Source organism: Otolemur garnettii, unplaced genomic scaffold (genome assembly GCF_000181295.1).
Source record: "Otolemur garnettii isolate 467f Iridium unplaced genomic scaffold, OtoGar3 scaffold00161, whole genome shotgun sequence".
Classification (NCBI taxonomy): Eukaryota; Metazoa; Chordata; class Mammalia; order Primates; family Galagidae; genus Otolemur; species Otolemur garnettii.
This window is the reverse complement of record NW_003852556.1, coordinates 403004-429719: the sequence shown is the minus strand read 5'-3', so window position 1 is coordinate 429719 and position 26716 is coordinate 403004. Positions and strand designations below refer to the sequence as shown.

The window sequence follows — 26716 nt, the reverse complement described above, 5'->3', positions numbered from 1 at the left end:
AAAAAAAAAAAAATGGAAAGAAAATGAGCGTCTGAAATATTCCTCAGGAGATGAAGCCCACGTCGCATGCCTGATGCTAGACTGGTGCCTGTGGCGCTCAGGGACTCAGAGTCAGACCATGCCCAGGCTGTCTGTGGGTGCCAGGCACCAGGGAGGTGGTAGGCACCTCAGGGCCAGGCGTGCTCACTGCTGCCTCCTTCCTAGCAAATTGCCTTCAAGAACCTGGTGCAGAGGAACCGGCATGCGGAGCAGCAGGCCAGCCGGCCACCCCCACCCAACTCGGTCATCCACCTGCCCTTCATCATCGTTAACACCAGCAAGAAGACTGTCATCGATTGCAGCATCTCCAATGACAAGTACGTGGGACAGGACGGGAGCAGACAGGACCGGAGCGGATCGGGACAGGATGGGAGCCTGATCCTTCTACTCTTCTTAGGGGAACTAAGGCCTGTTAGGATTTTTATTAAGATGGGTTTTAAAGTGCTGCACAGTAGCCGATGTTTGCAGATCATCTGGGGCTGGTGAGTGCTGTGTCTGCCTGCCACACGCATGTGCACAGTGGTTTGCAGCGTGAAGTGAGTGCCGCCCCAGCAACAGGCACTGGGAGTCTGGCCCCACACCAGGTGCTATGTCCATTTGGAAGACCCGTCCTCCGTCTTTCTGACGGTGCCTTTCTCCTCCAGATTCGAGTATCTGTTTAACTTTGACAACACGTTCGAGATCCACGACGACATCGAGGTGCTGAAGCGGATGGGCATGGCCTGCGGGCTGGAGTCTGGCAGCTGCTCTGCTGAAGACCTCAAAATGGCCAGAAGTTTGGTACCAAAAGCTCTGGAACCATATGTGACTGGTTAGTTCTGCCCCTGTGACCCCAGCGAAGCTGCACAGCCAACGTGGTGGTTGTCCTGACCCTGGATGACACCCTGTCTTCCTGGCTCCTAGCAAGAGTTTTACTGAGATGGGGCCGAGTGTGCAGGACCAGGAGCAAGGATGGAAGGGCCTGCACAGGGGACAGGGACATGCAGGGCACAGACCACAGGGTGGGGGTTGGGTGGGGCCAACTGGTGCCCAACTGCTAGATACAGAGTTTCGGTACACAAGTGGCTTTTGGGGATTTATTGATGTGGTTTATGTGATGAACCTGTTATGAACAGTCAGGGTTTTATCTTCCAAATAAGGTCCAAAATAGAAGAAATGGAAATTCTTTGAGTAGTATAATTGGGTTAATGTTTCTTTCTTCAAAGCTAGTTGACTAATCTCTGAAACAAAGTAACTGAGAAAAACATTTCAAAGCCACCTGATCTGTGGCTGTGAACCAGCACAGCATTTGTTTTGTGAGTTTTTATTCTGGTTCTGGTGATTCCTCCCATGAGCCAGGAGGGTCCAGGCCACAGTCATGGAGAGTGGCTTTGCGCTGAGACATCATGGGAGGTGCTACCACTGTTGCTGGCTTGTCTTTGGTCCCTGAAAGGGTCAGATTCTCCTGAAGCATCCCAAAACAAGTGAAATCTGGCCTGCCCACGTCATGTGCCCTGTGCCACACTGGCTGGGCAGCTGACCACAAGTCCATACCCTCTGCAGCTCCTGGGGAAGCCTCTCAGATGGGGCATGGAGAAAGCCCCCATAAAGTGTGCACTTTCCAAAGTCTGTGGGGTGGCCACATGACACTGATGTGGCAGCACATTCTGTCTTCACAGTAAACACATGTATCTCAAGGTGTCATGTGCTCTTTTAGAAAGACTAGACCCTGGCTCGGCGCCTGTGGCTCAAGTGGCTAAGGCGCCAGCCACATACACCTAAGGTGGTGGGTTCGAATCCAGCCCGGGCCCGCCAAACAACAATGATGGCTGCAACCAAAAAATGGCTGGGCGTTGTGGCGGGCGCCTGTGGTCCTAGCTACTTGGGAGGCTGAGGCAGGAGACTCGCTTGAGCCCAGGAGTTGGAGGTTGCTGTGAGCTGTGAGGCCACAGCCCTCTACCCAGGGAGACAGCTTGAGGCTCTGTCTCAAAAAAAAAGAAAGACTAGACCCTGTGGCTGCAAACAGATGGCCCCACTATGGTGTCGGGCAGAGTGCACCCCACAGATTTCTGGTGTCTGGGGTTCCCCTAGGTTTGGTTTTGGTACCTGAGTTTGTTTCTTTGCCTGTTCACTTCTTTCTCTTTTCAGAAATGGCTCAGGGATCCATTGGGGGTGTATTCATCACGACAGCAGGCTCCACGTCCAACGGCACAAGGCTCTCTGCCAGGTGATGACCGCGAAGGGGTGGGGACGGCAGCCCCTTGGGTGTGGTCCCTGTCCCCTCCTGGTCAGATTATAGCATCTCTTCAAGCCCTGGGAGCTCTGCTGGGCTTGTCTTCATGTGAAAAGAGTTTTCTTTCCTTGGCTGATTTCTTCCTCCTAAAAATTAAAAGTGATACATGGCTTTATTTTTTTTGAAAAGCAGCACACAGAGTAGGGACAAAAACCACCTAAAGACCACTACCCCAGGCAACAAGTATTTCTAGATTTTTTCCCTCTTATTTTTAAAAAAACATATTTTTAAATGGTTTAAATTTAAAGATCACAATTTATATGTAATTTTGTTATGTGCTTTTTTGCATCTTATATTCTATGTATTTTTTATGTTATTGAAGGAGTTTTATTATTTTGGGTGGGGGGGGACAGAGCCTTAAGCTATCGCCCTGGGTAGGTGCTGTAGTGTCACAGCTCACAGCAACCTCAAACTCCTGGGCTTAAGTGATTCTCTTGCTTCAGCCTCCCAAGTAGCTGGGACAACAGGCGCCCGCCACAACACCCGGCTATTTTTTTGTTGTAGTTGTCGTTGTTTGGCAGGCCTGGGCTGATTTGTACCTGTCAGCTTTGGTGTATGTGGCTGGCGCCTTAGCTGCTTGAGCTACAGGCTCCACCAAAGTAAGTTTATTTAAGTGAAAGTATATTTAATATTTGACTCAGCAATCCCACAGAGCAGAATGAAGTCCCTAAGTATCTATCTTCAGTCTTTAAAGATAAACGTAAGACAACTTTTACAGCAGATATTAGCAAAAGAATGGTTTCATTAACTTCTATATTTTATTAATAATATTTCATATCAGTTTTAAATATTGGTTCAGCACCTGTGGCTCAAGCAGCTAAGGCGCCAGCCACATACACCTAAGGTGGTGGGTTCGAATCCCCAGCCCGGGCCTGCCAAACAACAATGATGGCTGCAACCAAAAAAAATAGCTGGGCGTTGTGGCGGGCGCCTGTAGTCCCAGCTACTTGGGAAGCTGAGGCAGGAGACTCGCTTGAGCCCAGGAGTTGGAGGTTGCCGTGAGTGTGATGCCAGGCACTCTACCCAGGGGGATAGCTTGAGGCTCTGTCTCAAAAAATAAATAAATAAATAAATAAATATTAAGAAAACAGTAAATTTAATTTTATAAAAGCTAAGAAGTTAGTAACGTATAGGTTTAGATATTAGCGTTGATTGAATAAGCCAGACATGTTTGTGGCTGTGCTGAGGCTTTTGGTTGGGCAGGGAGGTGTTTTAGCTGCATGTCCAGGAAGGTGCTGGGCAGGTGCAGATGCCGCGGCCTTGGCCCCTTCGCCTGTAAGGTGCAGGAGTTGGGGTGGGGGGTCAGTGATTGCTGACTCACTGATTGGTAATGGCACAGCCAAGGACGGCGAGCTTTCGGCAGATGCAGCTTTCAGTCTTTTAATTTTTAATTTCCAGCTATGTGTGAATTTGTAGGGGTTGGTCTATAGAATGTTTAACACTGGTTAGTCTGTGAAGTTGAATTTGGATGTTTTTAAGACTTTCATCTTCATACAGTCCTTTTTATTGATGAGACTTTTAAGACTTTTATAGCATTGGAAACAAAGCCAGTGCCATTTGGAGAAAACTAGTTTTCATAGTGCTTCAATACAGTCATTTACAAAAGCTCATTGTGGAAGGACATTCAGGTGGTGCCCACTTATTAAAAAACTTGTATGTAGCCAGGCACAGTAGCTCATGCCTGTGATCCCACCTACTCAGGAGGCTGAGGTAGGAGAGTCCCTTGAGCTCAGGAGTTTGAGACCAGCCTGAGCACGAGTGAGACCTTGTCTCTAAAACTAGCTGGGCATTGTGTTGGGAGCCTATAGTCCCAGCTACTTGGGAGGCTAAGGCAGGAGGATCACTTGAGCCCAGGAGTTTGAGGTTGCTGTGAGATACACCACAGCACTCTACCGAGGGTGACAAAGTGAGACCCTGTCTCCAAAAAAAAAAAAAAAAAAGGAAGAAAAACTAGAACAAGCATCTTTGTGGCTGAGTTTCTCATCAATTCTCACTTGTGTGGCTAAGCTCTATTTCCCAGGTGTGGAATTCATCAAAAAGCACAACATTAGCTAGTTTTATTCATTTGCAGGGCTAATAAATGCCAGTGAAAGGTGCTTATTAAGTATGCATGTGGCATTAGTTTTTAGTGTTAGAGTATGCTATCTGCTCTGGCCCGTAGTGGCTTTTGTGGTACCGCCAATCGGCGCTCTCCATCCCCATGGCCAGAGTGGATGCCCTGCCCTGACTCGTGCTTTTTCCTGACATGTTCCTGGTTGTAAGTGAAAATCCTGGAGAGAAGGGTCACTGGCTTCCCAGTGTGTGCCTTTGGCGTTTTGTCTGTGAAGGTGAGTGAGGGGTGGATTCACCATGGTGGCTCTGCTACTGCCCCCATTTCAGTGATGGATTCAAGAAGGTGGGATAGGAGAAGCCGTCCACAGAAAGACAGTGCTGGGGGCAGAGTGCTGTGTGCTGCTCTGCTGGCATATAAGATTTTTGCTTCTGTCAATGTGACTGAAGACACCCACACCCCTGGAGTCACACCAGCCTATCTGTGACCCAGGCCCCTGGCAAGGTGAAGAGAACAGCTGCAGTGCCACTGACATTTCATTGGGCCCTGTCCTTGCAGTGACCTGACTAACGGTGCAGACGGGATGCTGGCCACAAGCTCCAACGGGTCTCAGTATAGCGGCTCACGGGTGGAGACCCCTGTGTCCTGTGTCGGGGAGGACGAGGACGAGGACGATGACTTCAATGAGAATGAGGAGGAGGCCTGACGCCCCTGCTTTCAGGAAAAGTCATTTAGGGAAGAGAAACTTTTTTTGAATGTGGGGTTTTCTGTTTCTTTTTGGCTATTTCTGAGAAAACATTGGTAAGCTATTGGTTTAGATGCACACCTCCAATAAGCAAAGATTGTTTCCATAGAAGCTAAGGACGTGCCGTGGGTGTGTGTTTGGATACCAGTGTGCTGGCACAGAGCCTTTATTTACTTTTTAGGGTTTTGTATGTTCATTTCCTTTTTTTTTTTTTTTTAATTCAGAGTTCATTTTTGCCTCTTAATAATTCTTGCTGAGTTTGCTGAGGAAATTGTACTTCATCCACATCAATGAAAATAAAACGCTCTCCTGTTGTGGACAGTGAACCCCGAATGCTGTTTATTTGCAGTGTGTTTGGCGCCCGCAGGCGGACAGCAAGACTCTGTGACGAGTTTTCATTGTTAAATCATGCCGTGTCCAAAGAACTGAGCAAATAGCAAAGCTCTATTTTTTAAATAATAAGCGCCATAAATGCGATGACCTTATTTTTCCTTAAATTATATTGACTGTTGTGATTCCATCAAATTTATACACTTTCCCCCCTCGGTTTATATTGCAGCAACTAATTGCAAAATACTTTTTTGTTTTTGTTTGTTTGGTGAGAGCTTACTGCCACGCTGGTGCAGCTATGGGAACTGTCTGGAAGGCTTGGGATGGTTTATTGCTTATGGTAAAATTTGCCTGATTTCTTACAGGCAGCGTTTGGAAACTTTTTATTATATAGTTGTTTACATGCTTATGAGTCTATCATTTAAAGACATGTACTGAAACAAATGTTGTATTTGTTTCATAAGCATCTTCCTGTAATCTATTATAAAGTTGAAATTAAATATAGAGAATGTTTTAACAGTTTTTTAACTCAAAATTTGTGAATCATTTTTAATAGTTCTTTTTTTATAAAAAGAAAAAGGAATTTAAGGACAGGCAGTAGTCTCTTTTAAAATTTATTCACAAAAACCATTAACTGCACAGTTGCTGTTAGCTGCCTGTTCTCAAACAATAGTCTTTTTATTGAAACAAATAAACTTTTCTGTAATATTTTATGGAATATAAAGAGACTTTAATTGTTTGACTTGTTTAACTTGGCACTGTTAGTTTTTATTAATAAAACGCGCATGGGCATTTTAAACAAGCTCTGTGTTTCTCTAATTCAGGATTATTGTCTAGAAGTTTGTATTTTGTTAGTCTCGCTTTATGGTAGAGTGGAAAAGCAGGTTGTTTGACCCAGAGTGGGCTCCTGGGGCAGTTCCTTCCGTCTGGTGTGCTCAGAGGTCCCAGAGATTGCCCTGACAACAGAGGGCAGCCAAAAGAGGAGGCCATGGGGGACACAGGAGCTTCCTTCTTCCTGGGAGTTCTTGGCTTTTTCCATAGTCCCCAAAACTGAGATAGATTTTACAGGTTTGTCTTTCAGAAGCAGGAGTATGAAAGGGTTCTGGGAGATGGCATAGAAGGATGCCCCAGGAATCCACGTCCCCACCTGGACATCTTTCCATGGCAGAGTCTGTTGTAAATGTTTTGTAACTCAGGTATCTGCTGAAGGCTTAACTGTTTCTGGGGAAGGGTGTGGTCAGCACATTGCAGTTAATTTTGGTCAATTTTCAGCTCCATGTCCCTTCACTGCCCCCCTTCATTTTTCTCTTTCCCCTTTTGGGAGTCAAACATTGAAGACTCGGACATTCAGACAACTGTCTCTGTGTGGAATGTTAGAGAGTGACACTGCATACCCAGGGAAAGGCTCAGAATAGACCTAAGAAGATGTTAAGTTTACACCTTAGGCTGATCCTTGGCACAGAGGCAGACACCACTTTTAAAAACAAGTAAAGGAAAGCAACAAACCCCAGCAAGTCCTGGGGAACAGGAGACCTACTTTTCAGAGTCACCACATTAGGAGATTCAAATGCCCCATTTTCAAAGAAAGTCACATACAGAAAGGCATACAAAGAAACAAAGAGCATGGCCCATTTAAAAAGGAAAATAAATCAACAGAAATTGTCTGAAAAAGACCTGATGGGCTGGGCATAGTGGCTCACGCCTGTTGTCCCAGCACTGTGGGAGGCCGAGGTGGGTGGATTGCCTGAGCTCAGCCCAGTTCGAGACCAGCTGAAGACCTGCCTGAGGCAAAGTGAGCAAGAGTAAGACCCCATCTCTACAACAACAATAAAAAGACAGCCAGACTTTGTGATCCCAGCTACATGGTGGGGGGGGGGGTGTAGGTAAGAGAACACTGTAGGAGGAAGTAAAAAAAAAAAAAAAAAAAAGACCTGATAGAAGATATACTAAACAAATACTTTTAAAAAACTGTCTTAAAGGAGCTCAAAGAAGTTAAGATTGATGTGGAGAGAGTCAAGAAAATCATACATGATCACAACGGGAATATCAAGAGAAAACCTAAAAAAGAAATCTAAAAAAATCGGGAGCTGAAAAGAACAGTAACTGAAATGAAAAATATGCTAGAGTGATTCAAAGGCAGAATTAGCTGATTTGAAGAAAGACAATGGAAATGATTGAGTCTGAGGAACAAAAAGAAAAACATTGAAGAAAAGCAAACAGAATCAAAGGGACCTGCGAGATGCCATCGAGCTGCCCAATATACGCCCTGTGGGAGTCTCAGAAAGAAAGGGCAAAGAATACTTAAAGAAACTATAAGTGGTTAAAACTGCACTAAGTTTGATGAAAGATTAATTGATCCATGATACACATAAGATGAACTCAGAGACCCACACAGAGACAGGTGATTAAACTTTCCAAAGATGGAGAACGTTGGAAGTAGCAAAAGAGGAGCAACTCGTCACATGCAAGTGACCCTAATAAAATCACTGGAGACTTTTAATCCGAAAAGTGCAGGCCATAAAGCAGTGGCCAATACATTCAAAGTGCTAAAGGAAAAAGAAATCTGCTCACCCAGAATTCTGTATCCAACAACACTGTCCTTCAGAAGTGAGTGAGGAATTGAGACAGTCTCAGATAAGTAAAAGCTGAGAGAGTTCATTCTCAATAGGCCTGCCCGGTAAGAAACGCTCGAGAGAGGCTCGGCGCCTATAGCTCAACCGGCTAAGGCGCCAGCCACGTACACCTAAGGTGGCGGGTTCGAATCCCCAGCCCGGACCCGCCAAACAACAATGATGGCTGCAACCAAAAAATAGCCGGGCGTTGTGGCGGGCGCCTGTGGTCCCAGCTACTTGGGAGGCGGAGGCAGGAGACTCGCTTGAGCCCAGGAGTTGGAGGTTGCTGTGAGCTGTAATGCCACGGCACTCTGCCCAGGGGGACAGCTTGAGGCTCTGTCTCAAAAAAAAAAAAAGAAACACTCGAGAGGGTCCTACAGAGTGAAAAGAAAGGACACTGGACAGTAGCTCAAAGTCCCGTGAAAAAACCAAGAAGTCAGGAAAGGTGAGTTCAGGACCAATTATAAGAGCTAGTATTTTAAGAATAGCTTGCAACTCCACTTTTGATTAAGAAATTAATGCTTTTTTTAAAACCTCAATTATTAGCCTAAAGTGTAGTATTATTATAATTTTGGTTTGTAACTCCACAGTTTGTTTTCTGTATAATTGAAGAGACTAATTCACTTATAGGAATTATTTGTATGTGAAAATATAGATATATTAATGGGTAATTCTGTGATATCAACAACCTCAAGGGGTGATGACAGTTGTAAAGGGGAATTGTGCTGCTGCTGGAGGTTAGACTGGTGTGAGTTCAAATTAGAGTGCTATCACTTGAGGATGTTAAATGTAACCCCCTGGACGCCACAAAGAAAATCACTATAGGATATATACAAAAGGAAATGAGAAATGAAGTTGAACTACAAAAAACCAACCAAAAACAAAAGAAGATTGATGTAAGAAGTGAGGGGCAAAAGGAGCCAAAAAGCTAAAGGGCATATAGAAAATAACCAAGTCCTGGGAGTCTTTCTTTATGAGCAATTACTTTAAATGTAAATAGATTAAATTTTCCAGAAGACAGGCAGGAAAGTGGATAAAAACACATGATCAACTTACATGTTGTGTATGAGGTACTCGCTTTAGGTCCAAAGACAAACAGATTGAAAGTGGAATATCTTTTTCTGTTCTTTAATCACTAAAAGAGAGCAGAGGTAATGTCAAATGAAATAGACGCTACTATTAGATGAAATAGACTTTAAGTAAAAAATTATAAGAGACAAAGGAGAACATTGCATATTAATAAAAGGTTCAACATAGCAAGAATAATTATAAGTATGTATACATCTAATGACAGACCACCAAGATACACAAAGCAAAAACTAATATAATTGAAGTGAGAACTCATTTTTTAATTATAGTTGGAGATTTCAATACTGTATTCTCAATAATGCATATTAGTTAGGAAGTAGCCTATATGATGAACCACCCAGATCTCACAGACTTATGTGCACAGATCTACCCAACAGCAGCATACACAGTCTCTCCAAGCTCTACGAGATGTTTTCCAGCACACAGATTAGGTCTCAATGGATTTGAAAAGCAGATACCTTACAAACAGTCTTCTGACCACAAGGAGATGGAGCTAGAAGTCAACAAGTAAAACTGGAAATTTCACAAAACTGGAAATTAATATCCTTTTTGATGAGTCAAAAAAGAAATCTCAAGGAAAATTACAAAATACTTAGAGGCAGATGAAAACAAAAACACAGAAGATGTAGCAAAGGCAACTACAAGCACTGATGTTTAAAACAAATCTCAAACCCACAACCTGACTTTATGTTCATGAACTACAAAAAGACCAAACTCAACCACAGCTAACAGAAGGAAGGAAATAATAAAGATTAGAGCAGGTGGCTCAGCACCTATAGCTCAGTGAGTAGGGTGCTGGCCACATACACCGAAGCTACCGGGTTCCAGCTAGGCCCAAGCCTGCTAAACAACAATGACAACTGCAACCAAAAAATAGCCAGGCATTGTAGCAGGGGCCTGTAGTCCCAGCTACTTGGAAGACTGAAGCAAGAGAATTGCTTAAGCCTAAGAGTTGGAAGTTGCTGTGAGCTGTGACGCCACAGCACTCTACCGAGGGTGACAAAGACTCTGTCTCAAAAAAAAAAAAAAAGATTTGAGTAGATGTAAGTGAAACAGAATAGAAAATCTGGGGGAAAAAAAATCTATGAAACCAAAAGGTGGCTGCTGTAGAAAGATCAATGAGACTGATGAACTTCTAGTTGGAGGTACTAAGAAAACAAGACTTAGTAAAATCAAAAATGAAAAGGGGGATGTACTTAAGCTCTATAGAAATAAAGATAATGAGAGGATAATGTGAAAATACATTTAAAAATTTACAAACCTAAATGAAATGGACAAATTCCTAAAAACAACCTTAGTGAAGGACATTCAGTCAGTCTAAAGAGTTTCCTAACAAAAAACCACTCTGGATCTAATGGCTTCACTCTTAAATTCTATCAGACATTTAAAGAGTAACCAAAGCCAGTCCTCAAACTTCCAAAAGATTGGAGAGAGAACACATTCTAACTCACTCTGTGAAGCTACGTTACCTTGATGAGAAAGGCAAAGATGATACAAATAAAAACTCAGACCAGGCTGGCGCCTGTAGCTCAAGTGGCTAAGGTGCGAGCCACATACACCTAAGGTGGCGGGTTCAAATCCAGCCCGGGCCTGCCAAACAACAATGATGGCTGCAACCAAAAAAAATAGCTGGGTTTTGTGGCAGGCGCCTGTGGTCCCAGCTACTTGGGAGGCTGAGAAAGGAGACTCAACTTGAGCCCAGGAGTTGGAGGTTGCTGTGAGCTGTGATGCCATGGCACTCTACCCAGGGGGACAGCTTGAGGCTCTGTCACAAAAAAAAAAAAAAAAAAAAACTCAGACCAATAGGCCTTACAGACAGGTGAAAATTCTCAACAAAATACTAGCAAATGGAATTTATCATGTTTAAAGAATTAGACATTATAACCAAATGGGATTTAGTTCTGGAATGCAGAGATGGTTCAACATACAGGAATCGATATACCATATGAACAGAAGGAAAAAAGTCACATGATCCTCTCAATTGATGTAGAAAAAAAACATTTTACAAAATTTAATATCCCTTTATGAAAAAACTCAACAAACTGGGAATAGAAGGAAACTTTTACAACAATTAAATGCATATATAAAACTGAAAAGTGAACATCATGTTCAATGGTGAAAATCTGGAAGCTTCTTACTTTAGGAGCAAGGCAACACGCCCACTCTTGCCACTGCTGTTCAACATAGCACTGGAAGTTCTAGCTGAGGACATCAGGCAAGAAAAACAAAAGGCGTCCGCATTTGAAAGGAAGAAGTAAAACTATCTCCATTTGTAAACAACGTGATCTTACACAGGAAATCTAAAGGAATCACTAAAAAACTATTAGAATAAAAAAAGTTTTCAGGACATAAAGCAAACAGAATTATGTTGCATTTCTACACACTAAATGAAAATCTGGAAATAGGGTCAAAAGGATAAAATGCTTAGGAATTAGCCAAACAGCTAAGAGATGAGCACGATGAGAACTGGAAACATTGCTGAAAGAAATGGGATAAAAATGGAAGCACTCTGGTGATAGATGGGAAGGCAGCATTGTTATGGCATCAGTACTAGCCTCAAATAGTCTATAGATTGGATACAACCCTTCTCAAAAACTCCAAGGACGCATCTTGTAGAAATAGGAAACCTAATCACCAATTCATACGGCATTTCAAATGACCCCAAGCAGGCAAAGCACTTGAAGATCACAGCTGCAGGCTCACATCCACAGGGATCGAACGGTGTGGTGCCAGTGTGAGGACAGATGGACAGGCTATGGAGCTGAGCAGCGAGGCTAGAGGAGCCCTGGCAGGTGGTTGGGTGGCTCTCGGCAAGGTGCCCAGACTGTTAAGTGGGGACCTGTCTTTTCCACATCTACATGCAAGAGAGAATGAAGGTAAGTTCTTCTCTAATGCCAGTTACAAAACTAGCTAAAAATCTATGTCACAAAAGTAAGACCTAGAACAATGAAACTCTTACACAAAAACAGAGCAAATGCTTCATGGTTTTTGATAGTGATTTTTGGGGGTATGATACCAAAGGTATAGGTAGCAAAAGAAAAAGTAGTGTGGATTTCATTATGATTAAAAATGTTTGTGCATCAAAAGACACTATCAACAAAGCAAAAATTTAGCCCATGGAATGGCAGAAAAATTCATAACCTCTAGATCTCGTAGGGGATTAATATTCAGGATATAGAGAACTCTTAAAATTCAACAACAACTGATTTCAAAATGGGCAATGACTTGAATAGACGTTTTCCCAAATATCTACAAATGGCTGCTAAGAATGTGGAAATGTGCTCAAATGACTAATTATTAAGGAAGCATAAATCAGAACCATAAAACTGAAAATAAAACAAGAGGGTGGATGTGAGAAATTGGGACACTAGTGCATTGTTGGGAGGAATGTGAAATAGTGCAGCCACTACAGAAGACCAAATGGCTGCTTCTCAAAAAGTTAGATTTGGCACCCATAGCTCAGTGGTTAGGGTGCTGACCACATACACCGGGGCTGGCAGGTTCAAACCCAGCCCAGGCCTGCTAAACAACAATGACAACAACAAAACTAGCCAGGCATTGTGGTGGGCATCTGTAGTCCCAGCTACATGGGAGAGTGAGGCAAGAGAATCACTTAAGCCCGAGAGTTTGAGGTTGCTGTGATGCCAGGGCCCTCTACTGAAGTCGACATAGTGAGACTCTGTCTCAAAAAAAAAATTAAAGATAGAATTACTATATGATGCTGCAAGTCCAGTCCTACATATATATCCAAAAGCTCCAAAGCTGGTTCTTGAAGTCATGTTCATACACTGTGTTCATAGCAGCACTGATCACAGCTGCTCAAAAGTGGAAGCAACCCAGATGTCCATCTGGGGATGACTGGATAGGTCAGATGTGGTGTCCACCTGAGGTAGGATACTGCCCCTGGAAGAGGAAGAAGGCTCTGGTATTGGCTGGCTGCAGGGATGAGCTTGAAGACTTTGTACTCAGGGAAATGAGCCAGGCACAGGACGACAAGCTTTGTGTGATTCCACTTATACGAGGTGCCTGGTGGAGTCAGAGTTGTAGATAGTTGAGTGGCTGTCAGGGCCTTGGGACATGGTGTCTAGTGGGGGCAGAGTTTCAGTTTGGGAAGATGAATGTGAGCTGGAAGTGGACGTGAGTGGTGTCTGAATTTTCCTCTGTTGATGGCTCCCTCAATGCGTCCATGTTTTTAATCATGAAATCATCTGAACTGTGCACTTAAAATGTTATGAGGGTAAATTTTATGTTAGGTATATTTTACCACAATAAAAAAATACTGGGGAAAGAGATAGTGGGAGAGAGAGCTAAGTGTTTTATTTAAGTTGGCTAAATAAATCAGCCATTGCATCAAGGAAAGACAGTAGTTTTAGAAAAGAGCCCTTCTCCCCAATCTTGAGTTACTCGAATGTCTTGAGGGTTGAGGAAGGTGAGCATGGGTGGTGCTCCACAGGACACCCCCCCACAGCAAGCCACCTGCCCCTCTGCTTTTAGAGGGAGTGGGGGGGCGGCTGGTGTGGGTCTTGGTAGGGATGCTGAGTTTGAGGCCTCTTGGGACTTCCCACTGTCTGCATGGATTTGCTGTCACTGCTGGGGTAGCCTGACCTCTGACCTTAGGGCACCCCTCAGGGCACATCTCAGCTGAGATACACATCCTCCTGCCCTCCCTCCTTCCCATTCCCTCTTCTTTTTCTATTGCTGGCACCCTGTTTTCCTCTAGAGTCTGCTCTTAGAGTGGGACCCTCCCTCTGCCCTGCTTCCTGCACCAGCCTGCCCTGAGCACAGACACCGCCCTGCCATTCCCTTTCCTGGCTTATTGAAAAGAAAATTCTCTGATGGCTTTTCAAAAGTGAAATAAAAATGGAGTTTTAAGAGTCTTTGGCTCTTAGCATCAAACTCCCTTCTCTTCCTGTAGCCCCCTCCTGCTCTGGATCTCAGGGCAGGTGCTACTTGGCCTCTTGTGCAGGAGCCACTGGGCACACTCTGAGGTTGCCCCTCCTGTGCCCGCACCCGCTTCATGGTCCCCAGGGCTCCAGCAGCACCAGCACCTGCTCTGTGCTCATCCCTGCCGTCTGCAGGTGCCGTGTGTTTGAGGATGTTATATGGGTGTGTAGGCACCTTAAACAGACTTGTTTATGACGCCTCCAGCTCCGATGTGTGCAAGTTGGTGTGCAGGCACTTTAAAAAGACTTACTGATAAAGCACATGGGCAGCTGTATGACACAATCAAACCTCCAAAAGGACATGCAGGCTGAGGAAGCAGCAGGAACCTTTTGATGCCATGTCTCCTGTCACAGCTGCCCAGTAAATAAACTGATTTAGTGAACCTTACAAGGAACTCAGAGGTTTTTATTCTTTCCTCAGAAACTGTTTTTTGTTGAATGTATTGTGAATTGTGTGTCGTGAGTTGGCAGAGTCCCTTGTGCCAGCCACTTGTGTGGGCTTGGCTGGCAGTGACTTGGACCCTGCGGCCGGGGGCTCAGGCCTCATGCTGAATGAGGTGCAGTGGGAAGCCACTGACCATCGCAGAGCGCAGGTTGTTTGCTCACGTGGGACAATGTTCTCATTTCAGTGTTTCTGAGAGGGGTTAGCGTTGCAAACTTGACGTTCTGTATTTGGAGGAGAGATTTGTCCTTGGTGTAAGGAAAATCAGCGTCTGTGACATCCTCCCTGCCGCCCTCCCCCTCCCCAGGAACCAAGTGTCCTCAGATGGACGTTTCTGCAATTCACCTGACTTGCAATTGAAGCTATAAAAGGAGGTTTTTAAAGAAGCAAGTGTTTGGGTTTGGATCTTTCTCCCATGTCAGTAAAGACCTGATTTTATATAGAATAAGGGTAACTTCAGTATGTTTTATTTTTACAACTTTGGAGCTACATATTCAGAAGCAAGAATTCATCATGTGCACTGTCAGCACTGTGCCTGTCACTGCCGTGGACAGCAGTAAGAAAGTGCTGTCTGTGTAGGAGAAGAGGAATCGTTCTGTGGTCTTGTTAATCGGGTAGTTCCTGCCTCAGGGTCCCCACAGCATTTTGTCATAGCTACAAATTCTGTCTGACACAGTGAGGGTTTGACGAGGAGGAGCTGGCGTTGGTGGTGAGCTCGCAGCACCGGGGGCTTCCCGGAGTCGCAGTCTGAGCAGTCTTCTTGATTCAGGACATCTTCGAGATGACTCAGCAAGAACTGGCTGGAGGTGTCTGGGCCTGCAGTCTCACTTCTGAATCTTCAGTTTGAACTCCACTTTCCCTTCATATGGATCATGGGGGTTGTCGAAGGTCACATGCTCTGCGATGATCTTGCAGACGATGGCGACCTCCTTGTTTCGGGGGATGTTGAGAAGTTTCACAGCGACCAGAGGGTTGGTGTAGTGGGGCTGTGGTGGGAATGCAGAAAGAGAAAAATTTCAAAGGAAAGAGGCTTCACAGAGCAGGTGAGCGAAAGTGGGCTGTGTTTTCTGTCTCCGACCAAGGCCCAGAACTCAGAAAACAGGGCCTCTTGGTCAGACCTAGGGGGATCAGTCCAGTGTGGACAAATGACAGGAGTATTAATTTAACCTCAAGCCTCAAGGTGAAGATGAAAATGAGAATAAAACGGAAAAGCATGTGGTGTGAAGGAAAAGTTTCGAGGTGGGTATGCAGTTGTTTAAAAGGCTTTGAGAGGCCTTCAGAGAGTAAAGGAATTAGAGATTCATAGGTTGTATAAGAGAGATGTGTTTTGGCTCGGGGCCTGTGGCTCAAGTGGCTAAGGCGCCAGCCACATACACCCAAGGTGGCGGGTTCAAATCCAGCCCGAGCCCACCAAACAACAATGACGGCTGCAACCCAAAAATCGGGCGTTGTGGCGGGCGCCTGTGGTCCCAGCTACTTGGGAGGCTGAGGCAGGAGACCCGCTTGAGCCCAGGAGTTGGAGGTTGCTGTGAGCTGAGATGCCACGGCACTCTACCCAGGGGGACAGCTTGAGGGTCTGTCTCAAAAAAAAAAAAAAAAAGAGAGAGAGATGTGTTTTTAGGTAATTACAAGAACCTGGGTTTGGTTAACACTGAGATCATTAGCTGGTCAGGACTGGCTGTGTCAGGCCTTTTTTTATAGGTTAAAATGTTCAGTGCCTTCCTTTTACTGAATGGGAGACCCTTGCCAGCAATAGTTGGGAAGAGGAGCTGCACCCACCTGCGCCTTTCTGCCGTAGTAGGGGAAGTAGTGCAGGCTGAAGGTGCCGTTGTGTGGGAAGTACTCCACCTGCAATGGCCGGGCGTCCTGCAAGTGTGTGTCCTGTGGGGGAAGTGAGAGTGGGGTGGGAGCTGGCATGTGCCCGCGCGGCCTGTGCCTCGTGCACCACACAGGTGGCCACATAAACGCCCTATTGCATAAACTAGATATAATCCTGACAGCACTGAGCCCCCACTGGGGTGCGGTTGTCACTGTGTAAAGCACCAGCTGGCTTCTCAGATTCACGCTGCACTTTAACTTTTTGAAGTCTTGGTAGGTAGGATGATGTGGGTGGTGAAGCTGGTCCATCTGCACTTGGAGGTGGGAACAGGTAAATTGAGTTTTTGCCAGAACTGGGTGAAAGGTCTGTGGAATTCTGGGATAAGTGGAAATGTTGTTTTCACAAGATTTATGTCTTTTCCTTGTCAGAATCAAAGAAATCACCCAAAGGGTAGCTTATGTTTATCAAAAAACAGATGAAGGAACTTTGGTGTCTGTTAAAATCTCAAGTCAGCTACATATGCAGCTGAAATAAGTAGAAAAAGGAGATGCAACACAAACACCCTTGGGGAGAAGAAAGGCTTTGGGGGAAGTCATGTTTACAGGGGACCCTATGTGTGGACATGCACTGTCAATGTCCGCTAATGAGCCATGTTAGAAAACCTTGGATTTGGGCATAATTTGGGCAAACCTCACAAAATATTTAGTGAAAACAAATTTAGTTTTTTAAATCCTGTACTTAAAAAATATCACTGGCCGGGCCTGGTGGGCACCTGTGGTCCCAGCCATTTGGGAGGCTGACACAGGAGGATCACTGGAGCCCAGGAGTTGGAGGCTGCAGTGAGCTGTAATGACACCATCATGCTCCAGCCAGGGTGACAGAGACTTTGTCACTAAAGAATTTTTTTTAAAAGTACTTTTGAGGTTTGGCGCCTGTGGCTTAAGCAGCTAAGGCGCCAGCCACATACACCTGAGCTGGTGGGTTTGAATCCAGCCCAGGGCCCGCCAAACAACAGTGATGGCTGCTACCAAAAAATAGCCAGGTGTTGTGGTGGGCGCCTGTAGTCCCAGCAACTTGGGAGGTAGAGGGAGGAGAATCACTTAAGCCCAGGAGTTGGAGGTTGCTGTGAGCTGTGATGCCACAGCACTCTACCCAGGGTGACAACTTGAGACTCTGTCTCAAATAAATAAATAAATAAATGTACTTTTGAAAAAAACCTTTAATAAGCCTATGATTAATGCCAACTCCTAGCAGACTATGTACTAAACAAAAATAATTGCACCTATTGGTGATCTGAAATACTTTTGCAAAGAAGCAAATAAAAAAACAAAAATAAAAAGAACAAAGCAATGTAGTATTGGGTTTTAACCAGTAAAATTTTTTTAGACCATGGTTCATGCATTTACATGTCTGGCTAATAAGTGGAGAGTTGATGTTCTCAGGCAGAGCTGGGGCACGGTTCCACCCCGGCCAGCTGGTACTCACCAGGAAGGCGCAGTCCACTCTGGGGGCCGAGCCATTGCTGGGAAGGAACTTGACAATCTGTAGGGAAAGGCCTTGGTTTGTATGCCCTTCCCACCTGGGTTTTCCTGCCTGGGTTTTTGCACCAGGGTCCAGGCAGGCCTGTGTCTAGAGGGGGGCTCCCATTTGAGCGGGGAGGGTGGGTGCTGAGCTGTGAAGGTTGCCCTGGCCTGAAGTCTTCAGCCAATCTCTCCTAGCCCGGTGTCCACACCCACACCATGCCCTGGTCCCTGGCAGGCCTCACTGTGCTGAGAGGGAGCTGCCATCACACTGCACCCTTGTCAGAGGCCTTCAGCAGGGCTGTGCTGAGCCCCAGGCTGACTGTGGGGGACTGGGATGCTCACTGCACGTGTACAGCTTATCACAGTAGAAAGAGGACAGCACTGCTGCACTGGTGGGTCCTTGGGGTGGGGACCCAGAGCCCCTGACTGGCCAGTTCCTGCCTGGCACCCAGTATAGCCGGACCAGGTCATGTCCCCATGGACTCCCTGCCCCTGCTACCTGCTGCCTGCAGCATGCTGGGCCACTTTGGACACTGCCGAGCCCAGGCATCCCCAGCCTCAGCCTGGGCCCAGGTCAGAAACATCTGTTTTACATGGTCCCCAAAACCCCTTCTAGCCCTGGCTTCACAGGCATCCTGCAGGGTTGGCCTAGCCTCCCTCACCTGTGTCCACAGTTCACATAGTGCCACATGCCTGGGCACATGGCCCTGAATTTGTGTTAAGATCCAAATGTGGCAGGTATGTGCTTAGCCAGGTAGAGTGGTTGGCTGTGGGCCCAGCCATCCACTTGAGCAGGGCCTGGACAGGACACCACCATCCCTCACTGCAGGTAGTTGTATAAGGGAGATGTCAGGATGCATCTCCACAGGAGACCCCCATACTCACCCTGTTCATTTTAATAATAAAGCACGGCTTTCCTTCTTCAAAGCCGAAGTGAGGGTCCACTAGGCCCGAGCAGTTCTGCAGCATGTCTGCTGTGAACTTGCAGGAGAACTTGGTGTGGTTGGGGGCCGCGAAGCCCTCCTGGAAGAAGTAGTGCTGAAACGTGCAGTTGATACTGTCCTCCTGGGCTGCTGGAGAGTAACCTGCCAGGCAGATACACCTGCCAGCTCACCCCAGTGTGGGCCAGGCCACCAGAGAGTGGGGAAGGCCTCTGGCCCCTGAGTGTGCTTTTCTTTTCTTTCTTTTTTTTTGAGGCAGAGTCTCACTATTTCACCCTTGGTAGAGTGTTCACAGCAATCTCAAACTCTAGGGTTTAAGCGATTCTCTTGCCTCAGCCTCCTAAGTAGCTGGGACTACAGGTGCCTGCCACAACACCTGGCCATATTTTGTTGCAGTTGTTTAGCTGGCCCAGGTCAGGTTCAAACCCGCCACCCTCAGTATATGTGGCTGGCACCGTAACCACTGTGCTATGGGCACCAAGCCTGAGTGTGCTTTTCTTAGAAAGCCAAAATCATAATGGTGGAGCCATTTAAACCTTACCTGCCAGGAAGGTGTGGAGAGTGTGTGTGAGGTCTGCCCATGTCCTGTTATCAGAGACGTTGTAGGAAATCTCCAGACCTTTCTCCCCATAAACATCTGGCCTCAAGGTTACCCCTAGAGAGAGAATGTCACACTTTTTATGTGTTTTCCCCAAATATCTTTACTCTTATCCAAACCATTTGCTTGGAAGTCGAGTCACACACACAACATCCAGCCCATCCTGCGTGCGAGAGATAGGGTCCAGGTTTTCACAGCAGCTAGGCCTGGGGGAGAAAGCCCAGGTCCCATCTGGGAGTTGCTTAGACTCAGTGTGGGGTGTCTCAGGCGCAGTCCATGGGCTCCAGGCCGCTATCCACTGCACACCTCACAGCTCTCCTGCTGTGAAGGGTGACCACCCAGCCAGAGCCTAAAACTGCATTTCTAAGTGAAAAATGAACACACATTAAAAATCACTTGCTTTAAGCCCAAAAGCAATCCAACAACACCTCAGTTGCAAAACGGAAAATCAGAACGTGTGAACAAAGGGTTAAATGAGAACCAGCAGCTTGGCCAGGCCATAAGCCCTCTACACATGCCCAGGGCAGAGTGCCTGTGAGCCTGTGCCTATGCTCCCTACAACACCTTGCCCCTTGCAGGGGCAGCTCCCCTCAGCCAGCCCTATCCCCATAACATGAGCTCGGGCTCTGTTATTTCACACTGTTAGGAAATTAGAACAAGCCTCACAGAGTGCCTAAGAGAAGGAAGCTCTGCACCTGCTGTTGGTGATGCCCCAGGCCCGCAGCAGGACCCACCCCAGGCTTGGGGGTGCATGGTCCTGGATGCTCTGCTTTACTCTGACTGTTGGGCTTGGTGCATCCTTCCAAAAGTGCCCTGTTTGCTCAGGTAGGAGCAAGTGAACACGAAGACTTCCAGTCTCTAAAACTAAAACCAAAGCCAAGGTTGACATTATTTATTTATTTATTTATTTTTTTTTGAGACAGAGCCTCAAGCTGTCCCCCTGGGCAGAGTGCCGTGGCATTACAGCTCACAGCAACCTCCAACTCCTGGGCTCAAGCGAGTCTCTTGCCTCCGCCTCCCAAGTAGCTGGGACCACAGGTGCCCGCCACAACGCCTGGCTATTTTTTGGTTGCAGCCGTCATTGTTGTTTGGCGGGTCCAGGCTGGGGATTTGAACCCGCCACCTTAGGTGTACGTGGCTGGCGCCTTAGCCAGTTGAGCTATAGGCGCCGAGCCAAGGTTGACATTATTAAGGCATTGTTCTTGCAGAAAGAAGCTGAGCTCCCCATTCTACAGGCATCGGGGTGGCGCCTGTGCCAGGGTCTTCTCCCTGAGGGCTCCTGTCCCACCGTGCCTCTGCCCTCCTGGCACTTTACCTGGCGACTTAAGCTGGTCTTGGTAGTCCGGTGTGTAGGGGTCGATGGTGGACATGAGCACAAAGATGCACAGGGCAAAGAGCCCGGTCATCACCACGTAGAAGGCCACGTAGTACAGGCTGATCCACACTGCAGGGGACCACATAGTGTGTCAGAGTTGGGCACAGCATGCACCACAGTCCCCACGTACGTGCTGTCCCCCAGCGGGAAACCCGTGGGGAGCAGAGGTCCCCCACCCCCACCGTAGCTACCAGCCAATTGCCCTGTCTGGATAAGCCCATCTGGGCGTGGAGCAGAATTCTGGGGCTCCACCTAGGGGCTGAGCACCCTCTGGGGGGCTCACTGCTCACCCCATGACAGGAAGGGAAACTGAGGCAGAGGAGTGTGGTTGACCACCAATGCGTGGTGGACCCCTGAGAACACTCTGTCCCCAAAGTGTCTGAAGTTTCTGCACTCAAGGACAAGCCGGCAGCTGAGCTCTTGCTCTGAGTCCTGAGAGAAGGGGAGTGGTGAGGGGGCAGCTGATGGAGAGAAGTAGTAGCTGCTGGGCTCTGCCTCCCACTCTAGGCTCCATGGTCTCTCCTTGGAGTCAGGACCATGGGAGCTGCAGGCAGAGGACACAAGCAGCTGCCCAATTTGAGCTTCATGTTTGTAAGTTAGCAGACGCCTCTAAGGGACAAAGCAGATGCCAGAAAGAGGCTGACCTTATGCCTCCTTCCCTGTGTGATGTGAGGACTGAATGTAATTCACAGGCAGGATGAGAAACAGGGTGGCTGTGAGGCAACAGGCAGAGCCTTAATGAGAACCTGGGTCCTTAGACACCACTTCCTCCAATCAGGCCTCCTCAGTGAAGCCCAGGCTGGAAGCTGGCCAGCCTTAGGGAGAGGTCACCAGCATAGCGTGGCACCGTGTCCTGCCCAGACACACCTGTGCTAGCTGCCTCCCTGTCACTCTCCAGGCTCAATTTTCCTGGACACCCTCCCCCCAGTATTCCTCTTGGGCCACCACCTGCCCCAGGGACCCAGGCTCACAAGGACAGGGGTCTCTGCCTGTGTGTTCATGACAGTGCTGGGCTCACTGCAGGGTCATTAGGCTGTGGCCAGGGGAGGGTGAGTTGCCATCAGTGTGCGGCCCTCCACCTGCCGCATCAAGGGCTATGCCCCGAGTTCTGCAGCCCTTCACAGTGTGCTCATTCCCCTTCACAGAGGAGGAAACTGAGGCCAAGGTTGGGGTGCCCCGTCCACACCTGTTTGCTTAGGGGTAGGCGGCAGCTCAGTGGGAAGGGAGCCAGGATGAGGGGGCCCATTCTGTTCTCCCAAGGCCCTGGCTGCTAGGGACCTGATACCTGGCCTTCCAGTAGGACCTCTGGGCTCTTGTTCTGAAGGAGGGGCAGGAGGAGCAGGGGAGTGAGCTCTAGGCAGAGCCACCCAGGGCCAGGGAAGGAATGATCGGAGCTGTGTCTCCCAAAGTGTGTTCTGCAGAGTCCTAGGGTCCCAGAATGCTGGTGGGTGCTGCCATGAGTGACTGCTGTCTATACTATATGGGACCTGCCAGGGCCTTCATGTTTAAGTTTCTAGAAGGGGCTGCAACAAGCAGCGTTTTTCAAGTGTACTTGGAATCATGTCCCTTCCACTCTTCTCATCAGCATGATGCAGAACATCCTGTAAGAAGTGCTAGTCACATCAGGCCTCCACCGCAGGAAGGGCTACCGTCCCCTCCCCTGCTATTGTTCTTTCTCTTGAGCTGTGTTTTCCTTATTCCTCGTGACTCTCTCACCCCAAACACAGCCATATCCAGGAATTGGCAGTGAGGCCATCCCAGACAGTCTTGTGTACTTGTACTAGTGGTGCAGCCTAGGCGAACTTCCAAGGGGACAGGGATGGCACCCCACCTCCCTCCACTCACAGCTGGCTTATCCCTCCATAGTCTGGCCCAGCTTCACCTTCCTGGTGTGCATTTTCTCCAGTCAGACTGTGCCAGTGCCTTGGGGTGTGTGGTCATAGCTTTAGGACGGTGGACAGGGCAGGGGCTATGGTGTCCTCGTCACCTCCCTAGGAGGCCATGCTTGGCAGGGCCACAGCCTCTGAGGATCAGCATGGCACTCACAGGCTCTGTGCTCTGCAAGACTCGCCTGGCAGGGTATTTCCTGAGCAGGCTGGCGCAGCCCATGTGAGCCTGGATACCCCTTCACCTTCCTCCTCCCTGGTGCCTTTGCCTCTGGGGAGCTGTGAGGGACCCTGTGACAGCCTCGGAAAGGGGCTCTGCTGTGAGGCAGCAGGAGACTTGCCAACTTCATCAGTAAATCCATGTCCCCCAGTTGTTTACCAAAGAACCATGGATGCGCCTTTAAAATTCTTTAAGAAAATTATTAGTTTTAGGAACACGGCTTTAAAAATGCTGTCCTCAAACATACAGCTGAGAATTTGGGGCCAATCTGTGGATGTTTCCACCTGGCAGGTGTCCCAGAACCAGGGTGTGGGTCTGAGAGAAGCTCGGGGACCCTCACTTTTCCTCCACGTAAGGGCAGCTTAGCCTGAAGTCTGCCCACTGTCCACTGGGATGTGGGCAGGGCCTGGGTCCTGTGAGGTCCTCCTGCCCCCGCCAGACAAGCTTAGAAGCAGAGTCCTCAGAGCAGCTGCTTAGCCACCAGCACTCACCCCAGCGGGACAGGGTCCGGCCCAGCATCTGCCCGGTGTCCGGGTTCCAGCAATAGCGCTGAAACTCCTCCATCCGCTGGCCACAGGTCTTCTTTTCCTGAAGAGCTGCCATCCTGCCTTGTGCTGTGGGCACCCAGACTGAGGCAGGAGCCTTCTCTGGGCTTTATAGTTTCCTTCATTAGAGGTCAAAGGCATCTGGTGGTGGCTGGGGAAAGCCCCCTCCCCCTGTGTTATCATGTTAGCCCTTGCTATCACCTCTCCAAAGGCAGGGAGAGGCAGGTCCCATAGACCTGTTTCCTGCCAGTTTCCTGCTATCACTGAGCTCTCACTGCTCCTGGGATGCCCTTGGCTCTCACTGCTCCTGGGATGCCCTTGGCTCTCACTGCTCCTGGGATGCCCTTGGCAGACTTTGTTCTGATAACGACTAAGGCAAGTGCTTTCTCTAGGGGCAGCAGGCCTTGCCTGTCCTCTGTCTTCCAGGAAGTGAGAAAAGCTTGCAGATCAGAGGTCAGAGAGGGAACAGGCCTGGACCAGGCCCCTCGACACAGTCAGCTCATGACCTTAAGCTGTGACCTTGATTCTGTAGTGCCACAGACAGGTGGGGCTCAAGCTATACTAGGGCCTTCCTGGGAGGACAACCAGCAAGGCTACACTGACTGACGGCTGAGCAGAGCCATGGTGTGACAGTGGCCAGTGTGAGAGTCAGGCTGGGCTTGGGGTCCCTGCAGGCAACCACTACCTGCCATTACCATGTCACCCATGAGGACTATGTCCTCCTGGAGCCATTATTTGGCCCCCTTTAGGACTTTTTTGTATCTAAAGAATTCACAGTCCTAAAACCTAAAGGCCCTTCTCATGATTCAGTGCACGCAAGCACCTCAGGCACTGGCTGGTAGGCCGGTTCTGACCCAGTGGGACTGAGGGGGGGAGGAGCAGTGGGAGCATCCACCCTGTGGCATGGCAGTGTTGGGGGAGGGTACGTGAAAACACCAGTATCTACTCCCCCAGGACTGAGTCCCCCTTACGAATGGCTGGCTAAGCGTGCCCCAGGTGATCTCAGTGTGCAGCCACTGGCTCTGGAGACCTTCTTACTGGAAACAAGACCCATGTGGCTGACGTCACAGTCACATATGGCTGGAGCATCCACTGCTGCAGGGCCATGTGATGTGCTCAGTGGCCTTTTGAGAAGTATCTAAGTCAAATGAAATATGAGTGTTGTAAGCTAGATTTCACCTAGAATTTTGTATGTTGTCACCAGGAGGCTTTCTGTCTGGGACCACAGAACCAAATTAGTTTCTCTGGGAAGAAGAATAAAGAAAACCTTGTAGCTGTGATTCTGCCTTCTTTTTTTTAGGATGAAGTTTGTCTGTAAACAAGTTACTTACAATTCACACGAAACTGCACCACTCTAGTTAGGACTCCTGCCTTTTTGTGATGGACTGATTCTGTGTAGTTTTTCTAACGCACCAATTTATGATTTTGGAATGTTAGAACAGTACAGATGTGGAGTGTGGCAGTGGACTGAGGTCTACTTGTCACAGCCTGTGAGTCTGGGGCCCCCAAGTGCCAGGGAGTCTGAAGATTTCTGTGTGTAGTATCTGTGACCTGTAGAGATACCACTGAGTGAGCAGAATATGAGTTTTTTTTTTTTTCCAAATGTCTTTGAATTCGGTCTTCCTGACTTAACCTTTAATTCTCAGAAGCAGGTGCCTGTGTGCTGAGCTACACAAGCATTATCAGAGTGACCTTTCTCTGCACAAGCACTGTGGGGAAGAGGGGCTGGAAGCCTTGTAGAGGGTGGTTCCCTGTAGAGCCTGTAGAGCCACTGGCTGCAGAGACAGGCATTCCGTAAACATTGGCTCCAGACAATGGAGGGGCTGGACCTCCTCCCCAGCTGGCAGTAGGGGTCACTCTCCCCCACCTAGGTGGTATCAGACACAACCTAGTGGACTGTCAGGATTGGACCACCACACATGGGCAAGGCCACCCCCATGATGCAGTTGGTGCAGACCACGTAGCAGCCAGAATGTCCCCCCTCCCACCCAGGGAGACTCCTACATCCACGTGGTGGTGACAAAGCAAAGCTGCCTCTGCTACTGGAGTGGAGTCACAGAAAGCAGATAGGACAAAAGGATTAGGCTTAGTGCCCATAGCACAGTGGTTACGGTGCTGGCCACGTTCACTGAGGCTGGCAGGTTTGAACCCAGCCTGGGCCAGCTAAACAGCAATGAAACTGCAACAAAAGAATAGCCAGGCATTGTGGTGGGCACCTGTAGTCCCAGCTACTTGGGAGGCTAAGGCAAGAGAATGGCTGAAGCCTAAGAGTTTGAGGTTGCCATGATCTGTGACACCATGGCACTCTACTGAGGGCGACATAGTGAGACTCTGTCTCAAAAAAAAAAAAAAAGACAAAAGGATTAAATAATCTGAAAATGAAAATGAAGAGGTTTCAATCGATTATCACTCGATCTCACACATAGAACCAGAATAATGTTTTTTCTTTTTTTTTAAATTAAATCATAGCTGTTTACATTAATACTGTTATGGGGTATAGAGTGCTTTTTCTATATACAATTTGAAATACTTTCATCCAACTGGTTAACATAGCCTTCTATACACCATGGAATACTAAGCAGCCATAAAGAAAGATGGAGACTTTACCTCCTTCATGTTTACATGGATGGAGCTGGAAAATATTCTTCTTAACAAAGTATCTCAAGAATGGGAGAAAAAGTATCCAATGTACTCAGCCCTACTATGAAACTAATTTATAGCTTTCATAGGAAAACTATAACCTAATTTTAGCCCAAGAATATGGGGAAAGGGGAGAGGGAGGGGAGGGGAGGGCGGAGGATGGGTGGAGGGAGGGTGATTGGTGGGATCATGCCTATAGTTCATCCTATAAGGGTACATGTGAATCTCTCTAAATGCAGAATGATTTTTAAATGAATTAAAACAAGACCAGGCCAGGCACTGTGGCTCATACCTATTATCCCAGAACTTTGGGAGGCTGGAGTGGGAAAATTATTTCAGGCCAGAGGTTTGACACCAGCCTGGGAAATGTGGAGAGACCCCGTCTCTAAAACACAAATATTAGCAGGGCATAGTAGTGTGTGCCTATAGTTCCAGCAACTTGGGAGGCTGAGGCAGAAGGGTCACCTGCACCAGGGAGTACAGAGCCTCAGTGAGCTGTGATCACACTGCTGCACTCTGGCCTGGGTGACAGTGTGATCCTGTCTGTAGAAAACCCAATAAACAGGCTCGGCGCCTGTGGCTCAAGCAGCTAAGGTGCCAGCCACATACACCTAAGGTGGCGGGTTCGAATCCCCAGCCCAGGCCCG

The 26716-nt window shown here is 47.7% G+C and overlaps 2 protein-coding genes across 6 annotated transcripts in view; one reads left to right on the top strand and one right to left on the bottom strand.

Moving 5' to 3' along the window:
• Positions 1-6238, top strand: part of TFDP1 (transcription factor Dp-1) — a 42654-nt gene extending 36416 nt beyond the window's left edge. For 4 of the 5 annotated variants that reach the window (XM_023519203.1, XM_023519204.1, XM_023519205.1 and 1 more), the window contains 4 exons: positions 205-356; positions 684-850; positions 2167-2245; positions 4920-5282. In XM_023519203.1, the coding sequence (XP_023374971.1) occupies positions 205-356; positions 684-850; positions 2167-2245; positions 4920-5067 (546 nt within the window). In that variant the 3' untranslated portion in view covers positions 5068-5282. Of the gene's footprint in view, positions 1-204; positions 357-683; positions 851-2166; positions 2246-4919 lie in introns of all 5 variants that reach the window. The other variant, XM_003799980.3, reaches the window with a different exon arrangement.
• Positions 6239-15346: 9108 nt separating this feature from the next.
• ATP4B (ATPase H+/K+ transporting beta subunit) lies at positions 15347-23494 on the bottom strand. Its single transcript, XM_003799979.2, has 7 exons — positions 23376-23494; positions 20719-20847; positions 19347-19460; positions 18750-18949; positions 17827-17883; positions 16302-16403; positions 15347-15508 (listed from the first exon to the last, which is right to left on the bottom strand). The coding sequence occupies exons 1-7, from the start codon at positions 23485-23487 to the stop codon at positions 15347-15349; spliced, it is 876 nt and encodes a 291-aa protein (XP_003800027.1). The 5' UTR covers positions 23488-23494.
• Positions 23495-26716: the final 3222 nt, after the last annotated feature.